A 20047-nucleotide genomic window follows, 5' to 3' on the forward strand; every position below is an offset into this window, starting at 1 on the left:
AAAGGCTGCAATAATTAGAAGGTCGATCAAATCCATACTCCACAAATAGTTCATGCCACACGCAGCTCCAGGTCGCAAATTCATTGAATATAGGTGGCTGGCAAAACTGTCAGAAACCTAATGTAATCAAAAATGGAGTGAGCAACCTGCCAGAACATCACAGAGATGCATTACACCTGCCCATTTTCTTAAATTTTCCATAACCTCATGAATGTTGTACCAAGTGTCATGAAAAATGACTTCTATTCACAACATAGTTTCACTGCTGTCGCCAAAATTTGCACTGAAAGTGCTTCGACAGTAAAGAAGTGCAAGTTGGGGGCTTTCTTCAAGCAAGTTAGACGGATGAGTTCATGAAGCAGGTGGAATTGACTATGACTCGATAGCTCAGTGTAACCTCAAGACAGTGCGTCTTGTGTCTAAAAATAAATAGCAAGAGTGCTCGAGCTTCACAATAGGTGTGCGCTCAATGCAAGCTAAAAAAAAGAAAAGCGAACCCACCCATACCACCTTCCCTCTTTTGTACACAGAACTTTGCAAATTTTAATGTATGCCGGCTCATTTGAATGTGTCGCTGGTAAAAAGAAATTAAACCTTGGGGTTTCAAATGCGAACACCCCAAAACTACCGAGATACAGAAGACTCGGTATTAATTCTGCCAATATTAGGTTCTTTAACAGGCACCTAAATTTAGGTACACGAGCATTTTTGTCTTTCTCCTCCTTAGAAATGTCACGGCCATGGCTGTGAATCGAGCCTGTGACCTGGTGATAAGCAGTGCAGCACCACAGGTGTTATACCACCATGCTTGTTGGCATGCATGGTAATGGGATGTGTAACGCTGCACCTAAATGCATAACAACGAAGTACTGTATTGTTGAGAAGCCAAAGTAAGTGCCATTCCAAAAGAACCATTCACCATTATAAATGACTCTAAAATCTGCACAGCAGATACACATATGCCTTAATAACTAGTCAATCCGAGCACTGTGCCTGTCTTACTGTCTGCGAGGAACAAGAGAAATTCGGAACTGGCTTCAGTAGAACGATCCCATATAGGTGATGCTCGGCATGTCTCCAATGTGAGCAGGAACCGACCTTGCCTTGGAGAGAGTGTCACTGAAGTACACTGAAAAGAAATGAAAAATTTAGTGCATTGCAAGCTGTTACGGGTGGTCTGACGCTTTAACTGTCGAACAATTGTGAGCAATCATGTTTCAACTGTACTTTGCTGTCTAAAAATAGTTTCCCTTGAACATCATTGTTCATGGAACTCTCAGTATATTTATGAGAAAATTAAGGTGGTATTCTACTCATTAGGCAGGCTTTCATTTTTTTTTTTTTCGTGAACTGTGAGTAAACTATTCTGTTGCATGCAGCTGAATTCCACCAACCAGAATGTGCATTTATGTGTACAAGGCAGAAATGAAAAAAAAAAAAACAAAGTTTTCGAGATTTTATTAATAAGTAGCCCTGCAACTTTTCGTTTACGTTCTTAGTTTCCATATGCTGACTCTGCGCAAGTGAACTGAACTGGCGTCTATGGCGTGCGTAGCTGCGACAATTTTTGGTATTTTTATCTTGACAAATACGCCTTTCTATGGCATTACTTGCAAAACGCCTTCTTTTTAAAGCAGTAGATCGAAAGAAATGCACAGTACTGCATATTATCCTAAGCTGGGCAGTTAAGAAAAAAAAAGAAACAAAGAAAAATCTTCATTTTGCTGGATTAAAACAGCAAGCTGAGCGAACAAGTTTCTAGGCTAGCATTGCCAGAGTCTTAACAATGGGAGAGGAACAAAGAACAATAGGTCCAGCACCTGCGTCATCAAAGTATACTGTCCTTTGTTTCTTTCATGCCATTTGATGACAACTGTGGCTGGATTACACGGACAAACGGTTGGCACATGCAAGGTACCAACAATGTTCAGACACAGTTTTACTACTTGCCGATTAATTAAACTTTATGCCACATGTTACGTTTTGCTTGGTAGCAGTGCAGTCAAGTAATTGAGATGATGTCCTGCAATTTAATGCTAGTTTTAAATTAGCAAAAATATATTCATGAGTTCTAGTCCACATTTTTGCAAAAAAAACACTTCTCCCCAACCTGGGTACAAATCTCAGTGGAACTATTTAAAACTCTAGCACTACTTAAGATATTAGTATAAGGTTATGCTCCACATAGAGCTAGGCATCATCATAACTGCATTTCACCATCTACATTCTCGTACAGTATACATAGTAAAGTGATCAACTGTTCAATTAACAGTTGATCACTTTAGAAATTAACCAATTACTTACTCGTTATAACATAAATTGTGATTCCTGCTGCTGCCATTAATCACTGACAATTTAAATGATCACATTGCAATAATCACGTTCTCTACTATTCCAAAACGTTGCACTACATTATTTTTATTGTTTGGAACTGCTGTTTCAACCTCAAAGTATGGGTGCATCTTTGGCAATAGCCGCCAATCTTGTCATCGGTTACTCCATTATAAAATTTTAAGTATTTCCTTTGAATTCATGAGTACTGTGCTTTTAAAAGCCTGACGGAAGGCAAAGATTGTGGACTGTACCCAGCACTGGAAAGGCAGGCACATTGTAACGTTTCGTGTATCATTGACCTGTTAAAAGATAAATTTAATGATGCTTTGGAAGCTGATTAATGTTAATATAAGCAGTATGTGGTTCCAGATGGTGCAATTATTAAAGAACTGCCACGAAAAAAAGAGCATACACAGTTTTATTAGATAGCAGATGCCTATTAGTGTAGCGGGGTGAAAATGCAAAGGTTAAGTAGAAATCGCTGTGTAGAATAAAATCGCTGTGTATCATAAGCATTAAAAATCAGCCTTCACATTTGTAGATTTCAACATTCATGACTGACATGGAACTTCATCAGAGCACCTGAGCAAGAAAATAGTACCGATTTGCACGATTGTAGGCCGACTCGAATGTAGACCGACTACCCTAAGGTTAAAAAAAAAACAACTCGAGTCTATTTCATTAAAAAAAAAAAGACTATATACGATGTCTCTGAAAAATAGTCGAATTCCGGCGTGCCAAAGTGGCTTCACGACAGTGCTTCCAAGCTGTGCAGCAAAGCTAGCTTCCCCAAATTACGCATTTGTTTTTAGAAAGACTTTACAACCGAAACTAATTTTCGATTCTAGGTCGACATGATGATAGTTATAGCACGAGAACAGAACGACAACACAGAAACAAGAAGAACACGAAGTACACTTGTCTCTGTGTTGTCGTCCTGTTCTCGCACTATAACTATCGTCATGTAATACCAACTAGCCCAAGCTGCCACACTTCTAGGTCGACCTTAAACTTCGGATTTAAGCCCTGCCACGGTGATATGGTGGCTAAGCTACTTGGCTGCTGACCCGCAGTTCGTGGGATGGAATCCCGGCTGGGGCGGCTGCATTTTCGATGGAGGCGAAAATGCTGTAGGCCTGTGGGCTAACATTTCAGTGCACGTTAAAGAACCACAGGTAGTCAAAATTTCCGGAGCCCTCCACTACGGCGTCTCTCATAACCATATGGTGGTTTTAGGACGTTAAATACCACATATCAATCAACTTCGGATTGCAAAGTAAGACAAATTGGATCAACCTACAATAGTGCAAATACGGTGCTACTACAATTTAACGAATGTTGTAACAGAACATCTTTTGCAGGCACTTACATACATCGTTGGGCTTCAGAAGCACCGACACCTGACGACAGCTACGGATGCAAAGCTCTGAGGGTTCAAGCACCACAAGTCTGCTGCCCTCTACTTGCACAAGCCAGGAACTTGAGAAGTCTGCGTCAGGCTGCGTAGGATACTGCCATTAGTAGTGACCCATTAATAATGATTTCTAAATGGACTCTGCATGCTGTCAGTAATTTTGCCAATCTCTTGCATCATTTTCAAAAGAAAGAAAACATGTCATGGCTTTTGTGTGTTTCCATATTTGTCTTCCCTAAGAGCCTGCCATCTGTTTGTGCTGGAAATTGAAGCAAGAATAAGATATGCCGGCGTGTTAGAGTCAGCCATGAGATTAGGAGTATCAATAGTACAGTGAAGTCTTTTCGGTAAGTTGGAATGCTGTTTCAATGCTGTAGCACACTGAAAATCCGACACTGCACATGTGGGACAACTGTGTGTGCAGTAGACGGGAAGGTGACCATGACAGATTTTGTATTGAGACTAAATGGCCAGTACGTTGTGGCAGTATGATTCATGAGCTGCAGCTGGGTGTACCGTATATTACTTGCATCTAACTCTTGTGTGTGTGATGAATGTTAACTGTCTTGTTCAATTCTGTTTTGAAAGGGATATTCCTTAATAGCTTTTTTTTTTCCTATGCTTCGCATTATGACGTGCGCATAATCAAACAAGAAGCAGAAATAAAAATGGAACTATACTTTTCTATGTTGTAAAAAGAAAATATCAAATTCCCATGCACAGTTACATAGATGCAGAGCATTCCTCAGAAAGCTAGACTTTTCCAGTTGTATGCAGCAGATTTGCGGTGATATGAATTTTGGTCTGACACAAATTTGCCAAGTTCCCCGGCCGAATTTCATTGTGTCCAATGGGCCGCAATTCGGACTTTCCCAAATGTAAGCCCCGTCACGATGATTGAAACAAACTTTGACACCGAAACTGCCGAGTGAGGGCCGAGAGCAGCGTGCCTCAGAAGCTCATGTGTGTTCTAGAAGTAGGTGCGTGGCCAGCGCACTCACAGTCAGAACTGCGATTAACGTTTGCCGAAGCCATTGTGGACGAAAGCGCGGTCGCTATCGGCGCGATCGTGTATAGTGACGATGAAACAACGTATCCGTTGCTCGATCACAGAGTCAAGACGACGTTGCTTGCCGCGACCCTGGTGGACAAAGCAGCAAGATGCAGATGGCAGTGACGTAGCTACCTACAAAGCTCACAGCGCCGACTATGTGTCGTACCAGATAATAACTAGGTGCATCAGGACCGTCAATCAACAGGAACCTCTGCAAGGACACCTCGGAGACGTTTTGCACGAAGTAAGGCCTGCTAAAGACTTTCCTCAGAATTCGTGCAGCCGGGGGTGATGCCAGCGCCCTGAAAGAGAAATATATATGCAGAGCTTGGGTGCATATAAGGAAATGTTTGGGTATACTGCACCAAAATAATGCACTAAAGTTCGAGGTGCGAAATATTGCTGGGTTTACGAAGCAAACCGAATGAGTAAGACGAATAAGGAGAATCAAAGAACTTGACTTTTTCGCATAGTCACAGCCGTTCCAAGGACAGAATAAAATCTGAGAACAGTGGCGCAACCAGGGGATGGCACATAAGGAGACAAGGCATGCAAATACAGATGCAAGAGAGAAATCAATGTGCCGCAAATGCTCGAGTTTGCAGCGTGCTGACTTTTCTATTGAGTCCGTATTTGCACACCTTGTCTGTTTATCATGAATACCTTTGGCATTTCTCATCATTATCAGAGTGTTGACAGCAGTAGATGGGTCCTCATTTTTGCGTGTGCAATGCAGGAAAGTAATGACAAGAATTTGAGTCTTCAGCTGAGTAAACCGTCCTATCTTGCAAAGCCTGGGTGTGAAAAAAGGCGTTTCAAGTGCTCAAAGTTATTTTTTAGTTGATAAACAACAGACAGTGCATAAAACCAAATGTAGCAGAATTTCACACTTTATCCTGACCCTATTTATATCACACACAACATAGGAGGTTTAGAAGATTCCACCAGTAAATGCCATCATAATTAAAATATCTATGCCGATAGTGAAACATGCTTTTTCATTTTATTATTATTTTTTCATTCATATTTGTCTACACTTCTTTGATTATCTTAGCCAGCTCCTAGCACTTTCCACAATTTTTTTTTTGAAAGAGAACATTTACTTTGCAAATTGAAGTTGACAAGACGGGATTTTTTAGGCGCCTTAAATATGAAATAAAAATTAAAAAATAAGGTTCATCAAGGGTCAAATGTACGAAACTTCTTCTTTTGTAAGAGTTCTTCGCCAATGCCTTCGCTATATCTTGCACCAGAAGTGGCTGAAATTCTGTCTCACTAGCGATTCTAGTGCGAGTGTCTTTTATGAGAATACTCAAGTAAAAAATGTCAAGCTGCCAAATTTTCGGAGCTGACATCTTGGAAAATGGGCAATCTATGCAAGAACTAAGCTTGCAAGGACGCCCTTCTGAACGGTGTACCGATGCACAATCAGTATGCTACGTTTTGTCTTTACACCTGTTGTTGTGCGTCTTATCCCCACATAGTGTAAGTTTTGCAAGCTTGCCAAATCGTAGAAATAGTAGGCGAGGAAATGATGGGAGCTCGCTTACCACGAGATCTGAAAATATCGGTCGTCCACCTGTTGCCACTCCTGCAATTCAAGCAAATGGCGGGGTTCCTCTACACCACGAAGAGTCGAATAGAACTTGGCAGATCTATCATTTGTTATTTCAGGGTGGGCCTTCAAATATTGGTGCACCTGCTCCCCACTAATGTTGAGCTTCAGGGCATCCTAAATAACGGAACGACAGTTACTAAATTCACAAATTGTGGGCCTGACATAGATAGTATGTTTCTAGTGATGCATACCTTTACGACGAAGGGCATAAGGCTCAAGACGTAGTCGCGGGCAGTGTCGGGATGACCGGTCAGGTCGACAATCGACTTGAAATTTTCGCAAGGCCAGCATGCAGATTCGTTCATTGGTTTGAAAAATGGATTGTGAACCAGGCATTTTCTACCGTGGTACTCTGAAACAAACCGAAGGAACTTTCGTCAAAGGAATTCATCACACGGCTACTGCATTTAGCTAGGCTAGCAGGTATTTGTTCAATACCTCCATAATACTAGCGAACATCCACAAACACAGCACAGAAAGACATAGACTAGTGGTTTTACTGTGTATGTCTGTACTCCCTGTGCGTGTTCGCCAGTATTGTGGAGGTATTCTATTATAACATGACCGCTCTGGATCGAATACTTACGCGCCAGTGACGGAAACTGGTTCAGCAACGGTAATGCGAGTAAGCGAGCGGTTCGAAGTCCGGGGTACGTGAGCGCGTCGTATAATTTGTATATAGCCATGTCTTCGAAGTAAATCAGAAGGATCAGTTTGAGGGACAGTACGAGAACCGAGAACCACATGGCCATGTTCGTGAACCGCGCGCAGACACTCGTCGCCGGAGTGCTCGCACATGTTGACGTTCCCTTCAAGAACAACTCTCTGAGGCACTTGTCGACGGCGCTAGGCGGTACGTCGAGCCTCGCGGCACTAGCCAACAGGTATCGTAGGTCGGCGCGAAACGAAGATTTCGTTGTTTTGGAGCGGACGCGGCCAGCTGAAGGCATGATGTCCGATTACGTTGATTGCCACTTAGCAGCTTGGACGACTTTGGCGGCAGTGGAGAAGGGTTACGTTTCGGCGAAACTTTCGTGAATCACGATCACGTTCCTGGAATGCCACTGCACTCTCCGAAAGCGGACGCACGCAAGGGATGAGCCATCGCTTTCTCACTCTCCCAAATTCTCTTTCTCTCACACCAGCCTTCGTAATAACCGTGAGTTATTGCACTTGTCGTGCTGAAAGTGACCTCAACTGCTCTCCGGTATAATGTACAAAAGGTTTATTTATACAAACACGTCTCGCATGTCCCGTAAAAAAAGTACTCTAGAAGTAAAGTATTTATACAATGAATTCTGCCCACCATGGCGACCTGGGGGTGTAGCTCAGTGGTAGAGCGTTCGCTTCGCATGTGAAAGGCCCCGGGTTCGAACCCCGGCACCTCCACAAGGCAATATTTTTTTTTTAAACTTTTATCAAATATCAATAATTATGCAATTTGAAACGTAGAAGAGCACAGCCCAATGCCGCAAAGGCAAATTTGCCGCTGTAAAAGAAATCGCGTACCACTTGCTGGCATGCGAGCTGATGCAATCCCCATTGGCGCAACGAGCGCTGCTGCTAAATGGTTATTCGCGCACGTTCCGGCTATTCGTGACACTTATTTAGTTGTGGGTTCCTGAATCTGTGTCTTCTAGGGTCGCTAGAGCGCTATTTGGCGAGAACTATTTGCGGAGTCGCCTTTTACTACTATCATTATCCGAGTTCCTCGATAAAAAACGCCAGGTAACGCTACCAAGGCGCAAGGTACGGTGATAAGGACTTCCGAGGACTTGATTCTGCAATAAATGTACCCATCGCATGTAGTGGTACGTACAGTCGTTAATCTATCGTTTTTATTTAAATATAATTTTCGCACACTTCAGCGCGGAATGTTTTTTTTTTTTTTGCTTTCTTCTAGCTTTTTCCTCCACCTACCAGAGACCTCTCTGCTTTCCTCCTTCTCCTCTTTTTTGCGACGTCACAGGTTATTTGGGATGTGACGTCGGCATACGGCTGCTCCGCCATTTTCGTCTTCGACTTCAGCTGTGCAGTATCGTGTGAGAAATGGTCTGCTGTGAAGTTGTCGTTGTGTCGAGTGTTTCGCTTGCTTTGGACCGTGATTTCTGCGTTGTTAGCGATGGTGACCACTTTGGCATGATTGTCGCCGCTCGTGCTATCCGCTCGCATCGTCGAATTCAAGGGGAAACCGCCCGTAGTAAGCCTTGCCTCAGCCCTATCGGTAAGCCTGTCAAGTTCGAACCCTGGTCCATCATGCGGTGGTCCATGTGTAGAAACCATGCCGCCCTACTCGCAGGCGAATGTTGATTGAGCAGTGGTAGCCACTGGGAACGCCGGTCAGGTTTTCCGCACAGCCGAAATTTTTGAGTGACGCAGCTGATTCACCCGAAGTGTCGTCGTCAGCCCGTGCTATGAGCCAAGCATGCCAAAAACGAGACACTCGCACGTCTGACATAGTCGCCCCGAAGCACGGCATGAAGAATGGCTTCCTAAAGTATCCCAAGTGCGGCTTCAGCTGCGCCGCCGCTGTGTCACGCAGCAACTCTGCAGAAGACTTGCTGACCGGACGGTCGACGAAAGCGCGCCAAGCACGCAGTCGCAAGCGATTTGCTACCGACCGCGGTGCAAGTGTGCCGGGACTCACAATGTGCATCGATAAGCCTCAGGAGGAAGCCGGGGTCGCTTCCAGCCCCGAAAGAATCGCGAACGCCCAGATGCCGCCCAAACAGAAGCAGCACAGGCGTCGACGGCGACGCGCGAAGCCCATGCGCGCGCCGTCGACTACCGCAGCTCCGCTGCAAAGCCCCGCTGGAATTCGCATCGAGAGGTCCCCCACCAAACAGGACTTTATATTTTGCGTCGAATCGACCAGCAAGAGGGACCTGAAGAAACCAGGCGGTGAGGAGGCGCCTTGTGCGTCGAAGGCTTCGCCCCCGTTCAACTCGGCCATCGCGTTCATTCTGGGAGGCAACGACGATTTGAGCGACACCAGCAGCGATTGGGACGAAGTGGACGACTATGGCGCTGGACCGGACTTTGCTGCCAACGTCTTCATGATGCCGCTGTTGAACAGTTTGCTCTCGATGTCGGCACTCTCCGACTCGTGCCCTTTGCGGAGTCTCAGCGGCGATCAGGTGGACGGTCCGCTGCTCTCCGTGTCCCAGCACGTCAGAAATGCCAACGAAAAATGGAACCGAAATTACTACGGGGAGGACTCCTCCAAGCCGCCTCGCTCAGCAAAGGTGATGTTGCCCGATAAGCACCATTCTAATAGTTGGTACGTGCGGCGCTTCTACTGCCGTCGCGGCAAGTGCGGTCAGTCGGGTAGAAGGCCATCTTGAGTGCCTCGCGACCGGAAAATAACGAGTCCTTTTTATGTTTGCGCATTTGCCCCCAATTGTAAAGGAGGTCGTTACCGCTGGAATTACGTACTCCGAGGCGCCGACATTTGTCTTATTTTTGTTGGGTTAAGTAGTTGGTAGATAAGTGAATTGCAAAAAGTTGCCACGCCGGCGCGATGTGGCGGCGTAACAGCTGTTAATTTCGCGTAGTGATAAGTCGTGTGCATAAGCTCGCCTGCTGCATACCCAGAGAATATTTTCCTTGTTGCAATCCAGCTGCAGGGACTCTATTATCAAATTTAAGTATTGCCTTCAGCTGTAAATGACGGATAGATGAAGATTGAATAACATTCAGACATTTCGTAGTCTAACAGACGTTGGTGGAAATTCTGTACGCTAACCGCGCGATTCGGGACTAGGTCGATGTTGTAAACGAAATTGTTCTTGGCAGACAGCAGCATGTTTGGGCATTGAGTAGTGACTGGGATTTCTAGTGTTATTCTGTTATATGCCAGGTTATCTGAATTTGCCTGAACATTGCATGAAATTGAGGGGAAAAAAAGTGATGTAATTGTAGGACCTTTGCCAATTAGTGGTCGTACTTTTGCTACGTGACCTTTCTCTGTCCCAAAAAAGCAGCATTTTTGTTGAACACTGCCTTTGCAGTCTTTCGGCATTGTTTCTGATTTGCCTTTTATCTGTAGAGTTCACATCCTTGCTCATATAAGTTTTTTTTTTTTTTAATGGCCGAATTCAGAACTGAAATTAGCTTTGCTAAGGCTCTATTGGTGCATACATATTCCCAAATTTCTTCTAAAACAATTTGTACATGTGGCTTTCTATAGAAATCCTAACTTTTGAAGATGTTAGGGTTCTTGGATTGTGGAGTCTAGTGTGTTATTTTGCACACTACTTATGCTGTCAGTTATAAGAACATAAATGTATTGAAGCAAAAAAAAAAAAAACATTGGGAAAGTAAGCTTGAGTAGTAACGTTAGCAAAGCTTGAATAATGTGCTGGGAAGTAAGAGAAATGTAGTTACGTTTTACAATTTTGAAGACTGGCACATACATCAAAAGAATTAAGCTCTCGTTATTGCAAGCTCCTTGGGGACATGTAGTCGCAGCATTGCCCAAGACGCTGCAGAATCAAGTTGTGAACGATTGATTGCACAGGGCAGCATGAAATATTTAAAAAAAAGACAAAGCGGTGAGACTTGATATGCATCTACAGGTCAACGAATTGTGAAGAACCTGCTAGATGTGTGATGAGGTTTTTGAAGTGGGAGATGAAGAGTACTGTGCCAGTGCCAAATCAATTCTTGTCTGCCGAGAAACTGATATGTTATAGTACCTATATCATAAATATAGATGGTTGTCAGTATTGATACTAACATCATGTCCAGAGAAGCAAGACTAATACTAACCAACTGAATATTATTGTGGCAAGAGGGCCCAGTGAATATGCTTCAGAAGTGCAGGTACCAGTAGCACATAATACAGCCAGAAATGCATACGAAGTTTTTTCACAGCCACAATCTGTAAACTGATTGTGCTGGATGACTGACTCCCAGTGAGCAGCACATATGTGATAAGTTCTGTCAGGGCAAACTTCACATGGATGCCATATCAGGCAGCCATTCATGGCCTGCATTATACTGCTGTAGATAAAAGCTGGCTAGATTAGTGTACACCTTATCACAAGTGTATTGTTATTGTGGCAGCCAACATGGTGCTAGTCAACTTTTATCAGACTCGTGAGGTCAGTTTTGGATGGTGCAAACTGAGTGACGTGAATGTCCTTGGCATGCTTTGGGGGTGTATGCATTCGGATATTTTACAGTTTTGAAGGTCACGTTTTTGTTTTTTGCCTCAGGACTATTCACAGGATTGAGATGGGCCTTCTCCCTCGTGTAGGGTGTGCGAATGTTTAAAAATTTTGGATAAAAAAATCAAATGGTACTGATACGAAATGTTGAATATTTAAAAAAGATATTTTCAAATAATGAGCACCTACAGGAGAAATCCAAAATGACAAAAGTTTTTGCACAGATGTTCACATGCTTTTGATGATGAGAACCACATTGTGGCGACAGGTTTATCTATTTCGTTACAGCTTTAGTTGTTTTTGTGGTGTGATCAATCGGTTCAATGTCTTTTTCTTCTCAATTTTATTTGAATGCAGGCGTCAATCGACTACTGCAGTCACTGCCGTAAACGAGCTTACCTCAGTTATCCCTACTAAGGTATTTTGAGTCTGTAAAAGGTAATCGTAATGTCTTTGGTCTGATTCTTTTCAAATAAAATGTTGCCGAGTCCTAGGACCGTTTTGAGAATGGTTGTCTTACTGTTTGAAAGCTATTCGATGCTATCGCTATTCGATTTGTATTAGATTCGGTGTCGCAATTCACTATTTGCACACTCCTTATTTTGTGACCTGCACATATTTAATCGGTACACTGTGCACACTTAAATTGCCTAATCACCATGGTTTTTTGGTTTGTTTGTTTTTAGAGCAGAAGGTTGTGCTAGTTTATTAGATTTTGTCATGCAAAAAGGGTAGTCATGCAGAAAGATGCAAAGTGATCCAGACAACACATTTTCTAGCTTTTGACCAAAGTGCTGTGGCAGAAAAGGTAGTAAATATGACTCTTGTATGTGCATGCTTGGAACAGCAGCAACAGCAATCAGTAGGACACAAATGTAGGCCTGTATGACAGATAACTCTTAATCGTATCTGAACAAAGATAATTGAATGCGAGCTTGCATTTGTACTTTCACTATTATTAAAATGCCAAGCCTTAACCATTAGACGTGTTACTTCGCCTGTCTGTACCAAACTGCACATTCGGGAAATTTGGGGTGCATTTGTAACCGTGGTAATGAAATGAGAGTAGGCTAATTCTTTGTTTGCAGCCTGTTATGTTAATTTAATGTTTCATGCCTGTCAGGCCTTGTGTAGAAGTAACTGCAGCTAAAAGGAATTCAAGATACCACTTTGGTATAGCAGCCTGTAAATTTATTTGTGTGTTTTAAAAAAACAAATGTCTGTTTATGTTAAAAAATTGCTCATCCTTGCTCTGCACGCGGTGCATAATCATTCAGTTTATTTGGAGCTGTGAAAGCATTAACGCTGCATCTACTTTCATTAGCCTCTGCAATTGTCTTTGTGTTAGAGAAATAATGGGAGTTTTTGTGGTGTTCAGCAACAGTGGCCAACTACAATGTGAGGGTAACCTATCTGTGCTAAATATCTGGCCCACAGTTTCTACATACATGATTCGAGGAGCGAGTACTTAAGTTTCAACATGGTGGTTCAGTTTTTTTGCAACTTTAGAATGCTTGGACGAAAAGTTTAGCAAAGGTATTGAAGGTCTAGGAAGCGCACAGCCACCACACACGCTTCTCCTTGGACTTCAAGGGAATGCTACCGAGGAAGTGACAATACCAAGTTGGACAATTTCTCACGTAGACGTGTTACTCGTTTTGTGTTGCAGGTCAGCTTTCCCGTGGGGGATCAGCTCGTCGAGGTGCATAGTGCAGATGACCTGGAACGCAAGGGGCCCTGGGAGCAAATTGCCGTGGACCGTCGCCGTTTCCAAGCTCGGATTGCCTCTGTCGAAAGCGTGCTGGCACCCGTGCTCTCTTTTGAACACAGACAGAAGGTCTACCAGGAGATCTATGCGTCCGACTCTGAGTGACTTTCAATTCGTGCATTTTTCTTCACCAGAAGACAAAATTTTTCTCAAGTGCTGTGAACTCTGCAGACTGATGAGTCATCACCATCGAACGATAACTCTTCAGACTTTCACGCAAGCGTACTGGACTTGTTTGCGACAAATGCAGAGTTTTCTCTCGTTCTATTGTGCAGCTGTGGGAGCTGCTTGTGTTCATAGTAGCGCCTAGTCCTTCACCATGAAAAGATTCCACTCTTCTTGTTGCTCCAAGTGAAACTATGAACTCGCTGTGCACATGCAGTAAAATAGACCAGGGCATGGTTCGTTTTAGCACCATAACCCATGTTCTCACTTTTATATCTTCACTTCATTGTTTGGTTTGAATCAGCTCACTTCTCTGGCACTCTAGGGGAAGGGCTCCCGTGGGCGCCCAGCATCCTCTGCTGAATTTCCACCTGCTGCATTTTGCGGCGGCTGTGTAAGCATGCTAAGGCAGGTCATGAGGTGGCTTTCGAGGCCTACAACAATGCAAATTTGATGTGTCGCCACTCTCAACATGCTCAGCAAAATTAATTGCCGAACGAACAAAAGGCAAGTAAAGCCAGAATGTTGCACATTATGGAGCTATGCAAATATTTAAACTGACTTTACCTTCAGCTTACTAGTGGAGTAAAATTTTTATTTGCACATGCATTCCAGGCCATTCTCAAGGCTGTACAGTGCTAAATAAGTCATTTATATTTGCCTAACTTCAAAGGATAATATATTCCCAGACAATGTGCGCTTCTGAAAGGAAACCCTCTATACGAAATAAGGACGGTCCAGTTTAACTTTTTGCTGCAGCAAGTTTTTGTTTGTCTATGACAATGCACTGCAGAGTGCTTCATGCTTATATTGTTGTCCCTTATGATGTTTTTCTTTGTTTGGAAGATATTAAAGATGTAAATTGCATTTTGATGTGTAGTTTATTGCTGTTTCTATAAATAACTAGAAGTTCTCTTGCACAGTGCTGGCTTTCTCTTGCACAGTGCTTGCTTTATTGTTCATTATGAGAGGGTAGAAATACTGAGCTAACCTGCCACCTTGGCAATGGCACCGTACATCGGAACACACAGGTTCACACGTTTAATCAACAGTGGGGTTCCTTGGAAAGAGTGGCGGGGTGGATTTGTATTACCGAGCTTTGGGTCTACTGTAAAGTTGAAAACTGCCGGTGCTCGAAACTAATCCAAAGTGCCCTGCCATGGCAAATATTGCACCAAGACTGATGGCGTCATCCGTTTGCGAATTCAGTCACCCACGAACTCTGTGCCGGAGCACTCTACTCTGGCGGAGAGAAACAGAAGCGAATCTACCAATAGAACACATGCGCTCTCTCTGGAGCAAATGGCAGGGTCAGAAAGGAACGCGATGCGCGTTTCTTCTTGCTCGAGTGAGCACGCTGGGCACAGCAACATGACCTCCAACGTGAGGCGCAACTGACTCGACCGCGTCCGTTAGCACGCTCAAAGTTGCCAGCGTTTCAAGGCACAGGGCGCTTGCGACTTCCGATCGAATCTGCCGATTTTCAGAGAGTAGAAAAAGTTGCTCCGTGGAGTGGATCTCTCGACGGAGGTGCTCCAGATCTGCCAATGGAACATACAGGGAGCACTCTGAATCTGTTGATCGAATAGGATGGAATAGACTTGCTTCACATGGAGCAGAAGAAAGTATTACCGAAACTGCTACGAATCTGCCAATGGATGACATTATAAGAGAGCAGCTGAATTTAAATTTTGTAATTCTTTGCTATGTTGCGTTTTATCACTTTGATACCACAGTCTCCTCCGCCTGCCTGACTGCACTTACTGAGACACTGCAAATGTACAAATTCAATTAGCTTCGAGCATGTGATCTTGTGCAGTACAAGAAAATGCCGTTGACTAGTTTGTTTCTTTGCAAACATTGTTGTGCCACCGTTTGCAAACTTGGAGCAACACTTGTGATGAGAGAAGTGTGATGGGCACAGGCTCTTTGACACTTGACTTGTGTACATTTTTACGAAGAGGGCTGGTTTGTTGGCATTTTTTGTGGCACCGTTCTCATAAATGGAAAATGTACGCCTGTCCTGATCACTGCGAAGGAGCGGGGGAAGTGGAGTGTGGTATATTTCAAGAGGCACTGCCTGGTGTCATGACATCAACATGATGTCATCATAAGGGTGATGTCACACTTCTCGGGATGACATCATCAGGTGAGGTCATGTGATGATGCAATAAGGTGATGTCATCATATGATGATGCATGTTTGATTCTGTCGAAAGCAATGTTGCATGTTTTTCAAATGAATTCTGTACTATTTGGATTTACGTGCCACGTTCATTGCATGCGCAATATTCTACTTTTGCGTTTGTAAAAGATACTCCCCTCGGTAGTTGAATCGGTGGTTTTCGTAGCTTCACTGGGCATATGCGCTAGCAGGACAGAGATTGTGAGGTAGTTTCTTGGTACATGATTCTACATGAACTGCTGCGTGTGAAGACATTTGTAGACACAAATTCTGGTGCATCCCGAGCAAGGAGACTCTTTAGTGACTGTTCCTGCCTTCACACTTCAAAACATGAAAGTACTTTGCTCTATAGCTTGGGCAACAATAAGTAAGCTGTACTTTAAACCGCAACAGCATAGTTGTGGCTATCCCCGTGCCTTCTCCTTGTTGCAGATTCCTGCAACAAATCAGTGGGGAAAGTGGCAGAGACCCACTTCCAACACGTTTCATCCTGCTTTCATTTGTGTACCCTACTGCTTCATGAATGCCAAGAATGTACTACACATGTTAGCAGTAAATTTGCTGCAAAGCAGCTAGCCTGTGTTACTGGCCCCCAATGACTTGAGCTTACCATCGGCCCTGAAAATTGCGAAGCCATGACCCCGATTAACATCTTGTTGAGAACCATTACAACCACCTAGTGATGTTCTGTACAACGAAGAATTCCCATTCACAGACAAGAAAATTTACTATTTCGGAGATTTTTCCCTGCAGACGTTAACGAAATTCCCAGTACATTTCCCTGCACACAGTACTTTCCGTTCCCATCCACGCACACAAATACTATACCCTGGTCTGACGCACTGGCGACTTTTGAAATCACGAGTTCATGACTAGCCCCTTCACAGCTGCACAACGAAAGATCGACTTTATTAATGCATATACTGTTAGTACACTGCACATTGTGGGTTTAAAGTCTAACAGCAATATTGTAAATATCGGACACAAATCTCAAGGGCTGTGCTTGCGTGGTGAATGCACCAGAACCGATTACAGCAGATGAAGGCACACTGACCGCTAATCATCGGTCATCATAGGAGAATTTAATCATCCTGAAATTCTCTGCAATATCCCGAACATCCTCATTTTTCTTTTGGCTTAAAATGACGGGCTAAAATTACACAATAAAGGGAAAATTTCATGCACAGAACACCACTGCAACCACCTCTGTCATTACAAGATGCAAACAGTGGTTCTCCTAAAGAGAGCAGACTGTGGGCAGGGAAAAATAAGTTACCACTTGCCAACTAGACCTGCATTTCTACGTATGCTTTTTCTCCGGCTTCCTCCCATAATTCGCAACTTGAGTACGACATTCACACCAGCATGGTCATTTACATGTAGAGCAACTGTCATGTGGTGGCAGCTCTGCACATTTTTATGTGCGCTAGAATATTAATTTAAAAATGATAAATGATGTAAATAAACTGAGTAGTAATTTGAGTGCCAAAACTTAGCGAAGATTTTGATGCACATTTGAATTTGCAAATACCTATGTAGTAGCTGCTGGGGACTGAGGGCCTTGAGTTAATCGACCTATGCATGTGAGAGGTAGTGGCCAGATACTGCACCAGGGTGGCGAATTGTTCTCTGGTAAGGGAGTGCTTTACCGGTGGTGGTTACCGGTGAGGCCGCACTTAGGCCTCTTAATGCAGTTCCATCACCATGCAGATTTTCTTTTATCCACTTGGAAACTGCGCAGCACCGGGATTAGAACCACGGACCTTTTGCATGCGAGGCGGATGCTCTAACCACTATGCCATCGCCGCTTCTCATGGCGGCGGTCAGATCTGCAACACAGCAGAGGGTGCTAAGAATCTCTGGATACGGACAGGCCGCCATTGGAACCTGAACTTGGCAACGTTTAACGCTAGAACCTTATCTAGTGAGGCAAGCCTAGCTGTGCTATTCGAGGAGCTAGAGGGTGTTAAATGGGGTATAATAGGGCTCAGTGAGGTTAGGAGGACAGATGAGGCCTATACGGTGCTACAGAATGGGCACGTCTTTTGCTATCAGGGCTTGGCTGACAGAAGAGAACTGGGAGTGGGGTTTCTAATTCACAGAAACATAGCTGGCAACATAGAGGAATACTATAGCATTAATGAAAGGGTGGTAGTTATCGTAAATAAACTCAATAAGAGATACAAGATGAAGGTGGTACAGGCTTACGCACCTACATGCAGCCATGATGACGCTTCAGTTGAAAGCTTCTGTGAAGACAGAAAATCGGCAACGAGTAGGGTACACAGTATACTATACCGATTGGAGACTCTAATGCAAAGGTAGGGAAGAAGCAGGCTGGAGACCAGGCAGTAGGAGATTATGGCATCGCTACTAAAAATGCCAGAGGAGCGCTACTAGCAGAATTTGCAGAACACAATAATTTACGGATTTTGAATACCTTCTACCGAAAACAAGGAAACCATAAGTAGACATGGAGGAGCCTTAATGGCGATAATAAGAACGAAATAGACTTTATAATAAGTGCACAACCAAGCATCGTGCAGGATGTAGAAGTGGTTGGCAAGGTACGATGCCGTGACCATAGAATGGTACGGTCTCGAATTCGCCTAGACTTGAAGAAGGAACGACAGAAACTGATATGCAAGAAGCCAATCAATGAGCTAGCACTGCGAGGGAAAGTACAGGAATTCAGTCTCGCTTCAGAACAGGTACTCGGCTCTTATTGATGTAACCAACCTTAGAGTAGATAGAATGAATGCTAATCTGACGGGTATCATTATGGAGTGTGCAGTGGAAGTTGGAGGCAGGGTAGTTAGACAGGACACTGGCAAGCTTTCCCAGGAAACGAAGAATCTCCTTAAGAAGCGTCAAAGCATGAAAGTCTCAAGTACAACAGACAAAATAGAACTGGCAGAGCTTTCGAAGTTGATTAATAGGCGTAAGGTATCCGACGTAAGAAGGTATAACATGGAGAGAATTGAACACGCTCTGAAAAACGGAGTAAGCATCAAAGCAGTGAAGAGGAAACTTGGGATAGGCGAAAATCGGATGTATGCACTAAGGGACAGAGAAGGCAAAATAACTACGAATATGGATAGGATAGTTAAAATAGCGGAGGAGTTTTACAGAGATCTGTACAGTAGCCACACAACCACGACCTTAATACTATAAGAACTAGCAGTAACCCAGATGACACCCTACCAGTAATGATAGAAGTAAGAAAAGCCTTGGAGAGCATGCAAAGAGGCAAAGCTGCTGGTGAGGCCCAGGTAACATCAGATCTGCTGAAAGATAAAGGACAGATTGTGTTAGAAAAACTATCCACCCTGTTTACGAGGTGTCTCCTGACGGGAAGAGTACCAGAGTCTTAGAAGAATGCTAACATTACTTAATACATAAGAAAGGAGATGACAAGGACTTGAAGAATTACAGGCCGATCAGCTTGCTCTCTGTAGTATATAAGCTATTTACAAAGGTAATTGCTAGCAGAGTTAAAAAACCATTACAATTCAATCAACCAAAAGAACAAGCAGGACAGGCTACTCAACAATCAACCACATTCATACTATCAATTAGGTAATAAAGAAATGCTCAGAATATAGCCAACCACTATACATAGCCTTCATAGATTACGAGAAGGCGTTTGATTCAGTAGAAATATCAGCAGTCGTGCAGACACTGCGGAATCAGGGCGTCAATGAACCATATATAAACATCCTGGAATAAATTTGCAGGGGATCAACTGCTACCATAGTGCTTCATAAAGAAAGCAACAGAATACCAATCAAGTAGGGTGTAAGCCTAGGGAATACAATCACCCCAATGCTATTTACTACGTACTTACAGGAGGTTTTCAGAGGCCCAGAATGGGAACAGTTAGGGACAAGAATTAATGAAGAGTACCTTAGTAACCTGCGCTTCGCCGATAACATTGCATTGCCGAGTAACTCAGGGGACGAACTGCAACTCACGATGATGGAGTTAGACAAGGAGAGCAGAAAGGTGGGTCTTATAATTAATCTGCAGAACAACCTCAGAAGAGAGCAGCATTTCGAGATAGGTAATAGTGCACTTCAAGTTGTAAAAGACTATGTCTACTTAGGGCAGGTAACAACCGCGGAGCATAACCACGAGATTGAAGTAACTAGAAGAATAAGAATGGGGTGGAGCACATTTGGCAAGCACTCTCAAGTTATGACAGGTAGATTGCCATTATCCCATAAGAGGAAGGTATATAACAGCTGTATCTTGCCGGTACTTAGCTACGGAGCAGAAACCTGGAGACTTACAAAAAGGGTTCAGCTTAAATTGGGGACGACGCAGCGAGCAATGGAGA

General features: G+C 43.6%; 2 protein-coding genes and 1 non-coding gene across 3 annotated transcripts; 2 read left to right on the forward strand and 1 right to left on the reverse strand.

Moving 5' to 3' along the window:
* Nucleotides 1-852: 852 nt before the first annotated feature.
* LOC119170607 (uncharacterized) lies at nt 853-7516 on the reverse strand. Its single transcript, XM_075887037.1, has 6 exons — nt 7007-7516; nt 6612-6772; nt 6353-6534; nt 4969-5104; nt 3704-3833; nt 853-1129 (listed from the first exon to the last, which is right to left on the reverse strand). Exons 1-6 carry the CDS (start codon nt 7368-7370, stop codon nt 1038-1040), a joined length of 1065 nt encoding a protein of 354 aa, XP_075743152.1. The 5' UTR covers nt 7371-7516; the 3' UTR covers nt 853-1037.
* Nucleotides 7517-7737: 221 nt separating this feature from the next.
* TRNAA-CGC (transfer RNA alanine (anticodon CGC)) lies at nt 7738-7809 on the forward strand. Its single transcript has one exon. It is a non-coding gene; the product is annotated as a tRNA-Ala (tRNA).
* A 645-nt stretch (nt 7810-8454) lies between these two features.
* Nucleotides 8455-13779, forward strand: PPP1R15 (Protein phosphatase 1 regulatory subunit 15). Its single transcript, XM_037421822.2, has 2 exons — nt 8455-9665; nt 13261-13779. The coding sequence occupies exons 1-2, from the start codon at nt 8835-8837 to the stop codon at nt 13462-13464; spliced, it is 1035 nt and encodes a 344-aa protein (XP_037277719.2). The 5' UTR covers nt 8455-8834; the 3' UTR covers nt 13465-13779.
* The last annotated feature ends 6268 nt before the right edge of the window (nt 13780-20047 follow it).

This window comes from Rhipicephalus microplus, chromosome 2 (genome assembly GCF_043290135.1).
Source record: "Rhipicephalus microplus isolate Deutch F79 chromosome 2, USDA_Rmic, whole genome shotgun sequence".
NCBI lineage: Eukaryota > Metazoa > Arthropoda > Arachnida > Ixodida > Ixodidae > Rhipicephalus > Rhipicephalus microplus.